Raw genomic sequence first — 14,734 nt, forward strand, 5'->3', positions numbered from 1 at the left:
TCAGCTTATTGTATTTATTTGATAAAAGTCGATTGAATAGTATCTCCGCTCTTGATAACAAAATGTCAAAGTTAGTATATGGCGTCACATTTGTCAATTATATATATACATGTTACGTCTTGCGACTCTATACCGTGCGTTACGTCTGTATATTACTAACTCAAACCATGCCTTGCGTCATTAAATTCTCTATAAACAAATAACATTTATAAAGCCAAATTTACCAGAAGTCAATATTTACAAAACATCAAAATATTACACTATGTAAGATCATACATTTTTAACGAATGCATCAACAAACAAACATTCCTGGCATTTCTAGCATGATTTATATACCTTTTTACAAGCAGCTTAGTAACGTAAGATTCAGATTATCCGTTCCGTATTTGAGGTTACCGTTAGTCTCGCCCTAGTGATAACGTTTACTGCGAGATTTTGCGTTATTATGGGCATGTTTTGTGTCAAAACACATGTATAAAATGTACGTCATGTAAAATTATTATGATAGTTTTTGAGCGGTAAAGCTTCGAAAAGAAGCATGGTGAATTTTCACTGCATAGCGGAGGGTTGCTCCAACGATTCACGAAAGAAACATAATGCTGTAAAGTATCCTGATATGATTTTAAATGGATGTATCGTCGACTTTCATGTACTTCCTTCAGTCATAAAGAATCCTAAACTAAGGAAGCTCTGGTTGTCTCAGATAAGAAGGGAAGGGTTTAATCCCGACCCAAATTGTCACTGGCATGCACTTTGCTCCCGTCATTTTATTGAAGGAAGACCTACGAAGGAAAATGCAGTCCCAACCCTATTTGCCTACAACAACTACAAAACTGGAACACCAAGAGACACCAAGAACAGTACCTTACGTCCCATTGAACAATTGATATTGACAACACAGTAAGTAATAAATAGTTGAAATTAGTGTCCTCTTCCTTTTTCATTCTTCAATGTATTTTTGTCTTGTTTGCCTATTATGATGAAACAGTAAAAGAAAATTGTGTGTGTGTGTGTTGGGGGGGGGGGGGGGGGGGGTGTAGAAAACAGATGTTTGTCCCTTTTATCTGTTTATAAGAGGCGGAAATTACCCCTCTTATGTCTACGAGGCTCCAAGATAATAAGCTTTGACAACTTAAAAAAAAGTTTTCATGTTTACGAACAGTGTTTTTTAAATATTGGACTGTATGCACATGAAGATATATATTTATTTTTTTAATATATTTTACAGACCAGCAAACATTGTTACAGTTTCACAACTGCCAAAAGTACCAAGACAAAAGAAATACATACCAGATATTCCAGGTAATTTTAAGTAAAACTAATAAAAAATGATGTCATGACTAAATAGTCAGTGTGCCACCATGGTACTGTTAAATCAGAGGGAGCTACATGTACATGTAACTGAACCAAGGAACATAGGGGTCAGTCTATTGTATGACTGCATGTTCTGATAGGCATATATATATATATATTTATAGTTAAAATGCATGGATGGTTTTCATAATTTAATTTAACAATAACAATTGTGATTAATCAGTCAATGACCACATAAAATCAATTAGTAAACAATGCTTAATAACAATTATAATATAATTCTAATTAAAATACAAATATAAAAGTCATATATTAAATTTTAAACAATTTATCTTCACAATTTCAAGATAAAAATAATTGCCAATATTATTTTATCACAAAATAAACTAAACTTCAAAAACAAAATTTAAAAAGTATTTTGCAAAGATAAATATGAGTCTCAGATTAATTTTGTCTGCACACTACATGTACACCATCAACTGGTATACTGGTGGACAGTCTTAAAGGTCCAGTAGAAAAGATATGTGTTCTGAGAGTTATGGCTCTTAAACATATGGTTCTAGTTCCCATTTATAAAATGATTACCTACATTTTTGTACTTCAACTTTCTAAATTACATGCACATTTCGTACGTTTAATTCTTTTAAATCAAACAGTCTATGACCCTGACTGATGTACATTGTAGTCAAATTATTCTAATTTAAATAGTACATATTTACTTACTTTCAGTAATTTCCTACATTGAAAAGCCAAGTTTGGACCACACTTATTGCACTAGCACTGAAGTTAGTGAAGATGTCTCCATTGAGGAAAAATGTGTAATGTTAATTGAAAATAGCAACACCTTAGAGGTACGAAATTAATTGGGATTTTATTTGATATTGAAAATTCTTCCATTGGATATAAGAGTCAAAAGCCATGTAAAAGATATTTTTTAATCTTATGAACTATAGAAATAATATGTATTTCAATCAAAAAATGATTCGTTTTAATTTATTAGATGGCAGTTCATACATCAAAAATTATATAATGTAAGAAGCAAGGTGCTTTTATATTCAAATTAATACATCAATATTAAATATGATCTATTCAAACATTTTACTAAATATATTTTTACTTTTAAAATTTGTAATCCAACTTGAACATGTTGAAATATAGTATTACATGTAAATGGTTTTTTTTAGTCATTATACCATATAACTGTATTTCATTCTGAACATGCATGAAATATTTGCCACTGAATGTTAAGCAACCAAAAATCAATCAATCATACAACTGTATTGTTTTATTGTTACCAACTTGACTTAAGTAAACAAAAAATACAAAAACAATTTCATAAATTGTTTGCATTGATTTATGTATTTATAATTATTACTTTTTTTCACAGCAAAAATGTCAAAGATATGAGACAGATAATAACCAGCTACGGAAGCAAGTTAAATTGCTACAAGTTGAACTACATGCTACCAAAGAGGAAAATAAAGTTTTAAATGAGAAGTTTAATAATACAGATGAACTGCTAAAGGACAAACTCGTTGAAAAGTTGACTAAATCAAATAGTAATGTTAAATGTTTTCTTGGACTGCCAAGTATTTCAATGCTTTTTGGAATTTTTAAATTATTAGAAGGACATGCTTCAAAAATGAAATACTGGATGGGTCCCGACTCAAGTGACGGTAAAAGATGGCAAGTAAATAATAAGAAAAAACCTGGTGCTTCAAGGAAGTTGACTTTTTTTGAAGAATTTGTTATAACTCTTTTGAGGTTGAGGCTAGGACTAAACACATATGTGTTGTCTCTTTTGTTTGGTGTTTCACAGTCAACAATTAGCAGGGTTTTCACGACTTGGATATCTTTAATGGCACAATGTTTAGGACCACTTATTAAATGGCCATCTAAGGAAAAGATTAAAAAACATATGCCTCTATCATTTCGTAGAAAATATCCTAACACTCGTGTAATCATCGATGCTACTGAATTTTATGTGCAGAGACCAAGAAACCCAACAGCACAGTCAAAAACGTGGTCAAATTACAAGTCAAAGAACACTTTTAAAACGCTTGTAGGTATAACACCAAATGGAGCTTTTTAGTTTATATCTGACTTATGGACTGGTAACATTTCTGATAGGAGCATTACTGAAAGAAGTGGATTCATTGATCTGATTGAAAAGGGGGATCATGTAATGGCTGACAGAGGTTTTTTAATCAAAGACTTATTATTATCAAAAGGTGCCACCTTAAATATGCCACCATTTACCAGACCATGTAAACATGGAAAAGGACGATGTCTTACGGCAAAGGAGATTAAGGAATCAAAATCCATAGCCTCTTTGAGAATACATGTAGAAAGATCAATCCAGAGACTGAAATCTTATAAATTCTTAAGTGGTGTTATGCCAATAAATTCACTTTCTGTTGCTAATCAGGCTCTTAAGGTTGCAGGATTTTTTTGTAACCTGATGAAACCATTAGTTCAAAAGTTATAAAACTTGTTTTGTTTAATAAATCATTTGAAATTTATTTGACATATATATTAATTAAAGGAGCAATGATTGGCAATTTTTTATCCAGTGTTTCTTTTTTTCTTTTATGATTCATGTTAATACTAAAAATTATATTCCTTGATTAAAAAAATCAACAGCTTAATAAGAGAATTATTCTGTTCTAAAATTTTCTTTCAAAAACCGATAAGTAGTGGAAATATGGCTTTATCATGTATTCAAAATTACAAAACTAACAGATGTACACGTCTATGCACAATAGTAGGTTATCTCCCATTTGAAAGAGTTGTCTTTTCTAAATTTAGAAGAATAGAGACTATTTACATTATCAGCTGATAATGTTTTAAATAATGAAAGCGACATATATCATAAGTTGTCTTTACATAAAAGATGATATTTATTATGTTTAATATTGTTTATTTTAGTTATGTTTAATCAAATTAAATTATATAACCAAACTTTATCACTGTTTTATATTGTGAATTGTAATGAACTTCAAACAAAGTATTCAACTGGTACATGTGTAATTCTGACTCTATACTAGCAGAATTTTTGGTAGAACATATGAACTGTAGAATGATGCAAGTTTTGGAAAAACATTAGACCAAAATTGTTCATCAAATGGTATTCTCTCATGATGTACACCTTTAAAAGTAAATAATACAAAATCACACCATTTTCGTTTAGTAACTGCAAGCTGACATTGAATTTGACAGTAATACGGAGATGTGTCATTTCTCTTCATAAGTGGAGTATCATTTTCTATGTGAAAGTTTGTTTTGTCTAAACAAGCAGCATTGATTGGTGTTTCTTCTGAAAATTTATATGGACATTTTATTTCCAAACAACCTTGTCCACAGCATTTACACTCTAATAACCCATCAGGAGAGCAACCTAAGTAAGGACTGTTGTTGTCAATTACAAACCCAGATAATTTACATTCTAAATTATCATGCAAATTTTTTTTGTCATGAAGATAAGACTCTCTAGCAACATGTTCAAATTTGTTTCCATGTCTTAAAGCAGGCAAGTCTGAATTAACACTGTTTGTAAGACCTAAAATGAGTTTGACTAGATGGCCATCAGGGTTTCTTCCTGAAAAATGAAGACAACTATATAAAATGGAAGCTGTTATTCTGCCATGTCTCTGATAAAACCACAAATCACTATCACTCTGACTGACAGTCTTTTCGAATATATCAGTGAAATAATTATCAGGGATATTTCTATGTATGTGCTCAATAAAAGATTCAAGTGAATCATCTGGCGAATCATCATTATTAAATTGTGTTGCTAGATCTAGTATGTTGACAGGCAAACACTCAAAATCATACTCCGAACCAGAGCTATCTGACAGAACATATGCTGCGCATGCTGGTAAGTTTTCTAATTTTATTAACCGAAGCATTTCTTTTTCTACAGCATGTGGTGTCATGTTATGACAAGAAGGCCTATAATGGTCACTTGTTGGTTTGATTGGTGGTTGTCCTGTAGGCTCACTCCTCAGGTCTAAAGAGGTTATTTTTACTGGAGCTGATGTTCTGACTGGGTTAACCCATTTAGCAGCCTTGTCAGTAACAGAAATAACCGATCTATCGGACAAATCCTGACAAAATCTTTGCATCCCGAACAGGAGTGCTGCCACGTGCTTACATGTTCCATCACCACTGTAAAATAATTATATACACTGAAGTATTCTTTTTTTAGAAGTGCTCGAGGGATTAAACATTTTCAAAAAACAATGTTTCCCTATATTTAAAAAATAAAAACAAAAAGTTGCTTGAAAAAAAAATCTGTTGTCTCTGAAAAATCAACATTGACTATCCCCGCTTGTTTGCATCTCTTTTTTGAAGGTGATAATTCTGAGAGAGAAAAAAATGGAAATTAATTTTATGTGCCCTTTACAGTAATTTGGAGTGAACTGATAATATGGTATTCCATGTAGGTTAAAAATCAAAAACAGATGACATAATAAAAATACACATTTTTTTGGCAATTCTTGTTGGGATTATTCATCTTTTTTAATCTTCATTTTATTTTTCTCGCTCATTACTTTCATTTTTGTCTTAAACAGATATGGCTAATCAGAATTCTACAATTACATGTACTTGATAACTGTATTCTTGATATTATTATTCTTTTCTGTTTTCAACATACTTTTTAACCAATCTATTCATTATTTTCTTGCGTTATTCTTTATATTTTAACACCCCATTATTCTCTATTCTGTAAACCCCATCGGCACCCACACCCACGGACTCGGATTATTCATGTAAGAACTTACGCCACACATGTACATTCTGCTGAATGTATTGACCCATCAAATAGGACCACTATCCAAACTTCGTACGGGTCAGCAGACTGTCTCTCTTCTGGTACACATGCTGCTTTTACATAGTGTATATCGCTGTGAAATTTTGACTGCCTAACATCACGGATATGTCCATTAGAATGAAGACGGTAACTGTTGTCATTTTTATAGCCTTTCAAACGTTCATTTGTCCAGTTACAAATGTTTTTTAAATAATGATTAACATCAAACGCTTCAATTATTGGAATTGTATTTAAATCATCAGACCAATCAATAACAGTCTTGGGATGCGGCAACTCGACACCATTTACAGTTCGCCGTATTTTATTTGCGAATATGTAATTATCGGGTTCAAAGGCGGGAATCTTTTGTAATTCCGCTTCTTCAGCTAGTTCAACTAATTTACTCTTTTTATAACCCGTTGTTTTAACACCTCTGTTTTTCAAGAACTGTTTGATTTCCGGGACGTTTTTATTCTTAAAATCAGAGTCCATTGTCGTCAATGTAAACAAATAGTTGCCCCGACGTCACACAACTTACGTACCTTCATGTACAAAAGAGTTCTTGACGTTCGGTAATCTGAATCTTACGTAACGAGTACCGATGTATTTTGATATATACAACCAGTAGAAAAACAAATCGAGTGGGTTTCTTTGTATATATTACAACGTTGAAACTCTTAATTAAATTAGAAATGAGACTCAGTCTATTAAGCTAAAACAAAGCAAAACAACACAAAATACCACAAAGTACATCTAGAGGTCAAAAGTATATCTCCAACAATAGACAAATATGTTCACCACTAGTCAAGGTTAACTCGCCCCAAGTCTTAACCACAAGTTGAAATAAATTCAGGACTATTTAATAATATCTACATTGATGGCCTAATTGTCTAAAGGTGAAAAACAATTAGATTATTCTTATCTTACACAAATAGTATAGTATAAGGTTTGACCTCTCCTGATTAATATGTAGCCATTGGGGGATTGGCCCATTACCGGTCAACTTAAGAGACACAAAACAAGCCTCTGTGAAAATAAAACACCTGTTATTAACTGCACATTTTATAAAATGCATTAATTTGATATATATAGTCTGCCAAATAATCTTTGGTATGATCGGCAAATTTAATGTCAATATGATGTGTATCCACCTCTCTTCTAGGACAGTTCCATAACACGGGGTCTCATGCTCTGTACAAGCCTTCTGAACTTTAGTTGAGGGAATCTATTCCATTCATCAACAAATGCCACTCTTAGATCGCCAAGATTTTGCAGTGGTGGATCTTTGCGATCAAAATTTCCGTCAATGGCATCTAGTCCATGCTCCAATAACTCCTACAGGCATTTGACATGCCAATTGCATGCCAACGTTCATCCACAGATAACTTACGTCCTGCCATATTACACAGTAACTTGATGAAGGTCAAATTTCACCTGCACGCGGGACAGTAGGAAAACGATTTAAAGGTTTCGAAACAACGTATTTGTAAAAGTGCAGATGACCTTTAATAAACATTTACTTGACGGGTTTATCGGAGTTCAATCTGTTAGTCGAAGTGGACTGAGTGCATGTTAAAGGCAATTCATAACACCAAACATTAATATTGGTTTCACAATAGTTGCCAGTTATATTTAGGTGGTGCTTAACTTTTGGTGGACTGTAAATAAGGCATAATTGTAGGATCATTGAATGTCTAACGAAAAATAAATAAGTTCTTGCATTTCTATTTAGAACTATTTAAAACTAACCAAAGAACAAAACAGACCAAGTAAAAAGATAAGAAGAAAGATCTACGCTGTTAAATTTAAAGGAAAAGGGACAACCAACGTATCATATTAACACAAGCACAGATCACATGGGCATACTTATTATCATTTTTCCAGTATCGTTTTCGGAAAGGGTGTCTGTTTAATACACAATCACGGCTGATCGAAATACGAACATTTAATGTAGGTATTATCCAGTGTTCAGACAGTGCAAAACATATTCAAAATTTCGTTAAGTTGTCCTTGTCTACAATCAGTGCACACAGAACATAAAGTCAATTGTTTAAATGTTTACTACTAGTACATGTATGTAATCATCTTCAATAAAGAGATATTTGATAAGCAACTGCAAGTTCCCTTTAGTAGTCTTCAGGGAGATGGAAATCTGTATGATTTATTCGCCAGCTATCAGATCGAGAGTTCATCCGACTAAACAGTACGTCAGCAATTTGATTTTTCTTTGCATTGGTCAATACTGGAAAGGAAATTATCTGGTCATTAGTACTATAATATGTCTTTAAACTGGATCATTTTTTTACTAATATTTATTTAATTCATGCTTATAATTAGAAAATTTGATGAAACGCCAAAATAGATAAAATTAAAAGCGTCTGAAATCTGTAAATTAATCCTGTTAAATGCTGAACTGGTTAAATGATCTTAAATTAGCACCTATTTCTAATTCATTATGTGACCTGATTACAAATTGATATATATATTAACATAACTTCCATTTGTCTTTATCTTTAAAGTGTATCTGTATTCAACACTCGATGGTTTGTCGTATCCCTATATGACATAATGATGATGGTGTCAAGTTAATATGCCTTTTAATTAGGCATATAATTGTATAGTGCATGTAAAATAAGCAATATGTGCATATCGTTAAGTATGGAATTAGGAACCATGCAAGGTTGCAATGTAATACTCATTGATTAATAAGTTAAGTCTGGCGGCAAATAATAATTGATTAGTAGACACATTTTTATTTCCATGTAATTTGATTTTGTATTTTATTGTTCAAATTCAAATTAGTTCTAAAATAACGCACGTTATTCAAGGTTACATTATAGACACAATTGATGAAGCGTACTGATTTTTTTCTGTATGCATTCGTTTGTGTCGTGCGATATATTTTTTTTTTTTTCAAGTTTTGTATTTGTTTGAATACATTTCCCTGGCTGTAATAGCTCCAATATTCCGTAAAAACAAACTAAAAGCTATCAAAGACAGCCATAGGAAATCGTTTTTCGAAAAAGAAAATACAGACGTTAAACACTAACCTGAAAAAAATGCCACACTAACAAACCCCTCCAAACATTTTGAGTATTTCGTTTAGATGTGCTCCTGCAAGAAAAAAGTGCGAGCTAAACTAATTGAATTCAGTCTTTTTGCTCAATTCATTATCATTAACACAAATGTACATGTGACTTTGCCTATTTTTCTTTTCTATTTCATGAATTGTCACAAAATGCGACTTATCATTGAATTTTTACTTGCGATAAATATATAAATCTGTGTTCTCGTAAAACAAAGTACAATGGTATATAGAATGAAATTCAAAACAGTGTGGCTGTGGCTATTGATTGACACATTAAATTCATCCATTGGCTGGGACAATTTAGGTGAACGTTTGTATGTAACGACCACTGCTCACTATGTACTTTTTAAAGACACTTAAACTATGGGGTCACCAAAGGTTCACAACACCTTAATAAAGTAATTCGAAAAATTAATCAGAAATAACACGATGTTTTGATTTATACTAATTATATAAATCAAAACATAAAGGTTGTTCCTGATTAATTTTTCGAATTATTTTATAATTAAAGGCGTTAAGAAACCTTTGGTGACCCCACAGTTTAAATGTCTATCGTAGGTACGTCGTGAACAGTGGTCGTTACAGACAAACGTTCACGTAAATTGTCCCAGTCAATGGATGAATTTAATGTGTCAATCAATGTCCACAGCCACACTGTTTTGAATTTCATTCTAGCCCGTTTGAATAGTTTTACACTAGTTATTTTGGGGGCCCTTTATAGCTTGCTGTTCGGTGTGAGCCAAACCTTCGTGTTGAAGACCGGACTTTGACCTATAATCAATTTATGGTTTACTTTTACAATTGGGACTTGGATGGAGAGTTGTATCATTGGCACTCATACCACCTCTTCTTATAACATTAACATGCATAGTATACATTCTAAATAAAAATGTAAAGTAGAGACATAAAGTGGTTACCCAGGAGATCCTTGGCATTTGATAATTATTCTCTTAAACTTGCAGAGCTTGTTTAGTTCAGACGGGTTGTTTCCACAGAGTATATACAAATATGAACTAAAAATAGTTTTGCAACTTTTCCTTAGGAAGTTAAAACCTTAATTTCTTCATAATATTCTTATTTATCGACGGGAATTTTGATGGAATGTATGTGCTGACTATTGAACTGGTGATTCCATCGGGGACTAAGGTTCCATCAGCAGTGGTATCGATCCCGTGCTGGAATATGAAAATAACACTTAATAAAATTAATGCGTCCGATAAGATTTTCTATATTGTCTTTCACAACGAACGCTCAAACTTCAACATTTGCAAGCCAGATAAAGACATACACACGTTAGCAGCTAAACGACTAACAGGGATATAAAAGAATTACCAGATTATTCTTTGTCTAAAGTAGTTGAAACTACTCGTAAGCATCGCATCACTTTTAAATGTCTTACAGCAGTGTAACTGACCCGTTGCTAGTAAATAAAAAATTAACACTTTACAAACTGCGTGCGGTCAATATGTTTTCTTCTGGATTGACATTTCACCAGGATGGTTCTTTATAAGCCACTTGTTGTGTTGTCGCTTTAATAAGTCTTTGTAGTGTGTATAAGGCATGTGATCACTTATAAATATATTAGTTTTCATATAGTGTATAAGGCAATTGGTCTTTTAGGCAAGATTTTGAAAGTAGCCATTTTTGTTCATTTTGGAAGTTATATCCTGCATGTGTAGTCTCTGGAATTCAATGCGACTGTCTTACAAGTGAGACGTTCGGCTAGCATTAAAACCAGGTTTAGTCTACCCTTTTCTACATAAGAAAATGCCTGTACCAAGTTGTATTCATCGTTTTACTATAACAACCAGTATTAAATTAAAAGACAAATTTTAATATAACACATATAATCACTTATATTAGTTTTTGTTAGGTGTCTTGAATGCAGTTCCTTAATATAAGCTTTTGTTAGGTGTCTTGAATGTAGTTCCTTAATATAAGCTTTTGTTAGTTGTCTTGAATGCAATTCCTTAATATAAGCTTTTGTTAGTTGTCTTGAATGCAGTTCCTTAATATAAGCTTTTGTTAGGTGTCTTGAATGCAGTTCCTTAATATAAGCTTTTGTTAGTGTCTTGAATGCAGTTCCTTAATATAAGCTTTTGTTAGTTGTCTTGAATGCAGTTCCTTAATATAAGCTTTTGTTAGGTGTCTTGAATGCAGTTCCTTAATATAAGCTTTTGTTAGTTGTCTTGAATGCAGTTCCTTAATATAAGCTTTTGTTAGTGTCTTGAATGCAGCTCCTTAATATAAGCTTTTGTTAGGTGTCTTGAATGCAGTTCCTTAATATAAGCTTTTGTTAGTTGTCTTGAATGCAGTTCCTTAATATAAGCTTTTGTTAGTTGTCTTGAATGCAGTTCCTTAATATAAGCTTTTGTTAGGTGTCTTGAATGCAACTCCTTAATACAAGCTTTTGTTAGTGTCTTGAATGCAGTTCCTTAATATAAGCTTTTGTTAGGTGTCTTGAATGCAGCTCCTTAATATAAGCTTTTGTTAGTGTCTTGAATGCAGTTCCTTAATATAAGCTTTTGTTAGTTGTCTTGCATGTAGTCACTTATATTAGTTTGTAAAGTGTTTTCATCGCTTTTCATTGAGTTACTATTATTTAGTTTTATGGAATGTATCAGTTTCATATCATTTCTTTTTCTTCTTCATCATATTTATAAAAAATTTAATTCGATTGATAAATCTTATGTGATACACACCTGACCCAACATATTGATCATTTGAATTGCATAAAACTGTATAGAGCTTATAAAATAGATGACTTTACCAGTATTGGTACATCTACACGTTAACTCTGACTAGACCGGTTAATTCGCCATAGCACGATTAATATCACTTGTCTTCAGGGAAAATAGGAATAAAATGAAATTAATAGGAATAAAATAATGTTCAGTATGTTATAATGAGGTTATATACATATATATATTGATATTTTTCAGGAAGTTTGTATTGAGGATAATATAAAATGTATTATGCATGTTTTGGATTTTTTAAAGTTAAATTACCATAATGACCTTACTAGTGTCCTGGGTGAATAATGGGCAGTTGCTGGAGTCATTTATATTCATATATACTATTCCTGATTGACGTCGACATATTTATTGTATGACAGTTTTTATTTAGTACAAATAGAAATATAGTGTGAATGTACAAAGTCATCATATTTTGTAAACAATTTGCCTACTTATTAGTGGTAAACAACACATTGTTTATCTAATGACTTCGGACATCCGTTGTATTTATTTATTTTCACTCATTTTACCTTCTGTTGTGCACTTACAAGGACTTGATAGTTTTAATCAAACGATTGTTACGAGCTAACACTGTAAGAGGACATTTATTGGAGATTTGATTTTTCTAAATGAGAATATAATAGAATTTAGTTTATGCTAGAATACTTTTGTTATATTCGATGGAAAGTGTTTTATCGATTTGAATTGTCCTACCGTTGAAATACATGTATTCCGGAAATTTCTAGTCAGGGCAATGAACCGAAAGCAATGAATGGATGGACACTGTAAAACTGATGTTTCTATCAATCATTTTGTGTTTGTAATCGCGGTGGGTAAGATGTTTGTTTTAGACATGCAACTAAGGGAAGATAGCCAAACTATTATCGTCTTAAAACTCATACTGACTTTGATTATATGCATCTGTAATTGAACATTTAAAGGGATATATGTTTAAAGAGTGCAATCATATTTTGTAACTTTGTGATAAGGTGTGTATGTGTGATGCAAACAACTGCTCTTTAAAACAGTTATACCACTTCCAGAATATAAACTGGTGATAGACGGATGTCTCTTAACATTTACTTGTGTTCTGGAATATAAACAATTTCGGATGGATTCATACAAATGTATTTGGAATATATAGGCTAAAAAAAGACTTACTGTAATTCTCATTGCAGATCAAGTGTTTGACGATTACACAAGTACAGAAATATGTTTCTGCAATCTCGTTGTTATATAATTAGTTGAAATACCACAATACACAGAACATTTGTGAAAGGTTCAGGAACAGTTTGGAATCATGGAAAGTACAATTTTTGGAAACTCCAACTTAACCAAATTTCAAAATGAATCTAAAATGAATACCATGATTATATACGAGACAGTAATTGCCTCGGTGTTGACAATCTCAGTTATTGCGTCTTGGATATCAAATTTGGGTATCATTGTTGTGTTCGTAAAGTACAAATGCCTGAGGACAAAACATGACATGCTTGTTATTAACCTTGCATTTACAAATTTAATTATTACAGTTGGAATTTCATTTTATTCCACCTATACGTTACATCCAGGTGATATATTCCATACGAAAATAGTTTGTATGGCTCTATTTATTTGCATCTTTGGAGGAATATTAACATCTCTGCTCGTACTTTTGTTCCTGGCCTTGGAGCGATATCTCTGTATTTTACACCCTGAAATCCACATTAAAATCAAAAGAAGACATGTGATAATATGTAGCATACTAGCTTATATAATTGGTATCACATATACAATGATGCCTTTCATTTTCAAAAATCACTGGGATCGTTACCATCTATGTGTAGTAAATGTGTTTCCATTTGAATTCAGCATAGCGGAACAAGTATGCGGTAGCGTTATAATTACTATAATATTAATCATAAATGTCATAGTTCTCAAGGTTGCACTTTCTCATGCTTCTAAGATAAACAGACTTTTAAAAAATGTACAAAATAAGCACAGAAAGAAGCACAGAAGACAGAAAGGGAAGGCTTTCGTGACAGTGTTTCTATTATCTGGTATTTCAGTGATATGTTGGATTCCTGTGTTGGTTGTATTTGCTATAGAATCAGACCCGGACTTAGACGGGAGTTATAGGTGGATTTTTACCCAATTATTATACGTACCTCTATCCTTAAATACTTCAGTCACTGCCATCATCATTGGCCATAGAAATCGACATTTCAGAGATGCTATAGCATCCATGGTTTGTCGACGACAACATAAATGTAACCGAGTTAATATGGGTTACTAACATTAAAATATCCAATTCCTACTAGAATATTATTATTTTTTGCATAACATGATATATAAACTTGAAAATTTGACTTTAATTTCCTAACAATTTTTTGGGTTTGGTTAGGACCGCTAAAAATTGTACGTTTGCTTATTAATGATTATTTTTATATCAAACCATGAAAATCCTTTTCCGGAAACCAGTTCTTCTTCTTTTTAAAGGCAAATGTTGTCTTGTTTTGGATAGAAATTATGTAATTTCTTTTAAATGGTAGACCATATCTTTTTTTTTTAACTAGTACTGTAATCTGCCGAATAAGCGCAACATACATATTCTGCTCAAAGTGACTTTTCTTATGAAAATCTTCTTTTGTCATACTGATGCATACAATATTCAGCACTGCGTTATTATTTTTATCATGAACGGTAATGAATTTTGTAACTATAAGTCAGTCGTTCTATTATCACACAATTGCAACTATATTATGATTAAATGCAATGTCCCTTGCTTGTCTCATTAAAGTA

The 14,734-nt window shown here is 32.1% G+C and overlaps 2 protein-coding genes and 1 long non-coding RNA gene across 4 annotated transcripts; 1 reads left to right on the forward strand and 2 right to left on the reverse strand.

Moving 5' to 3' along the window:
* The first annotated feature begins 365 nt into the window (after positions 1-365).
* Positions 366-4,166, forward strand: LOC143051124 (THAP domain-containing protein 1-like). Of its 2 annotated transcripts, XM_076224142.1 has the most exons (4): positions 366-900; positions 1,229-1,302; positions 2,044-2,165; positions 2,702-4,166. In XM_076224142.1, the coding sequence occupies exons 1-4, from the start codon at positions 539-541 to the stop codon at positions 3,404-3,406; spliced, it is 1,263 nt and encodes a 420-aa protein (XP_076080257.1). In that variant the 5' UTR covers positions 366-538; the 3' UTR covers positions 3,407-4,166. The 2 variants fall into 2 exon arrangements, with proteins under 2 accessions (XP_076080257.1, XP_076080261.1); XM_076224146.1 differs by lacking the exon at positions 2,044-2,165 and having other exon boundaries at positions 371-900; positions 2,702-4,043.
* LOC143051144 (uncharacterized) lies at positions 2,853-6,417 on the reverse strand. The gene is made up of 2 exons (XM_076224156.1): positions 6,102-6,417; positions 2,853-5,484 (listed from the first exon to the last, which is right to left on the reverse strand). The coding sequence occupies exon 2, from the start codon at positions 5,439-5,441 to the stop codon at positions 4,353-4,355; it is 1,089 nt and encodes a 362-aa protein (XP_076080271.1). The 5' UTR covers positions 5,442-5,484; positions 6,102-6,417; the 3' UTR covers positions 2,853-4,352.
* An 842-nt stretch (positions 6,418-7,259) lies between these two features.
* LOC143051155 (uncharacterized) lies at positions 7,260-14,205 on the reverse strand. Its single transcript, XR_012970622.1, has 3 exons — positions 13,115-14,205; positions 9,181-9,244; positions 7,260-8,372 (listed from the first exon to the last, which is right to left on the reverse strand). It is a non-coding gene; the product is annotated as an uncharacterized LOC143051155 (long non-coding RNA).
* Positions 14,206-14,734: the final 529 nt, after the last annotated feature.

Source organism: Mytilus galloprovincialis, chromosome 1 (genome assembly GCF_965363235.1).
Source record: "Mytilus galloprovincialis chromosome 1, xbMytGall1.hap1.1, whole genome shotgun sequence".
NCBI lineage: Eukaryota > Metazoa > Mollusca > Bivalvia > Mytilida > Mytilidae > Mytilus > Mytilus galloprovincialis.

Coding starts and splice junctions, on each gene's coding strand:
- LOC143051124 (XM_076224142.1), top strand. CDS start 539: ATGGTGAATTTTCACTGCATAGCGGAGGGTTGCTCCAACGATTCACGA. Junction 1,303..2,043: donor ATACATACCAGATATTCCAG/GTAATTTTAAGT, acceptor ACTTACTTTCAG/TAATTTCCTACATTGAAAAG. Junction 2,166..2,701: donor AAAATAGCAACACCTTAGAG/GTACGAAATTAA, acceptor TTTTTTTCACAG/CAAAAATGTCAAAGATATGA.
- LOC143051144 (XM_076224156.1), bottom strand. CDS start 5,441: ATGCAAAGATTTTGTCAGGATTTGTCCGATAGATCGGTTATTTCTGTT.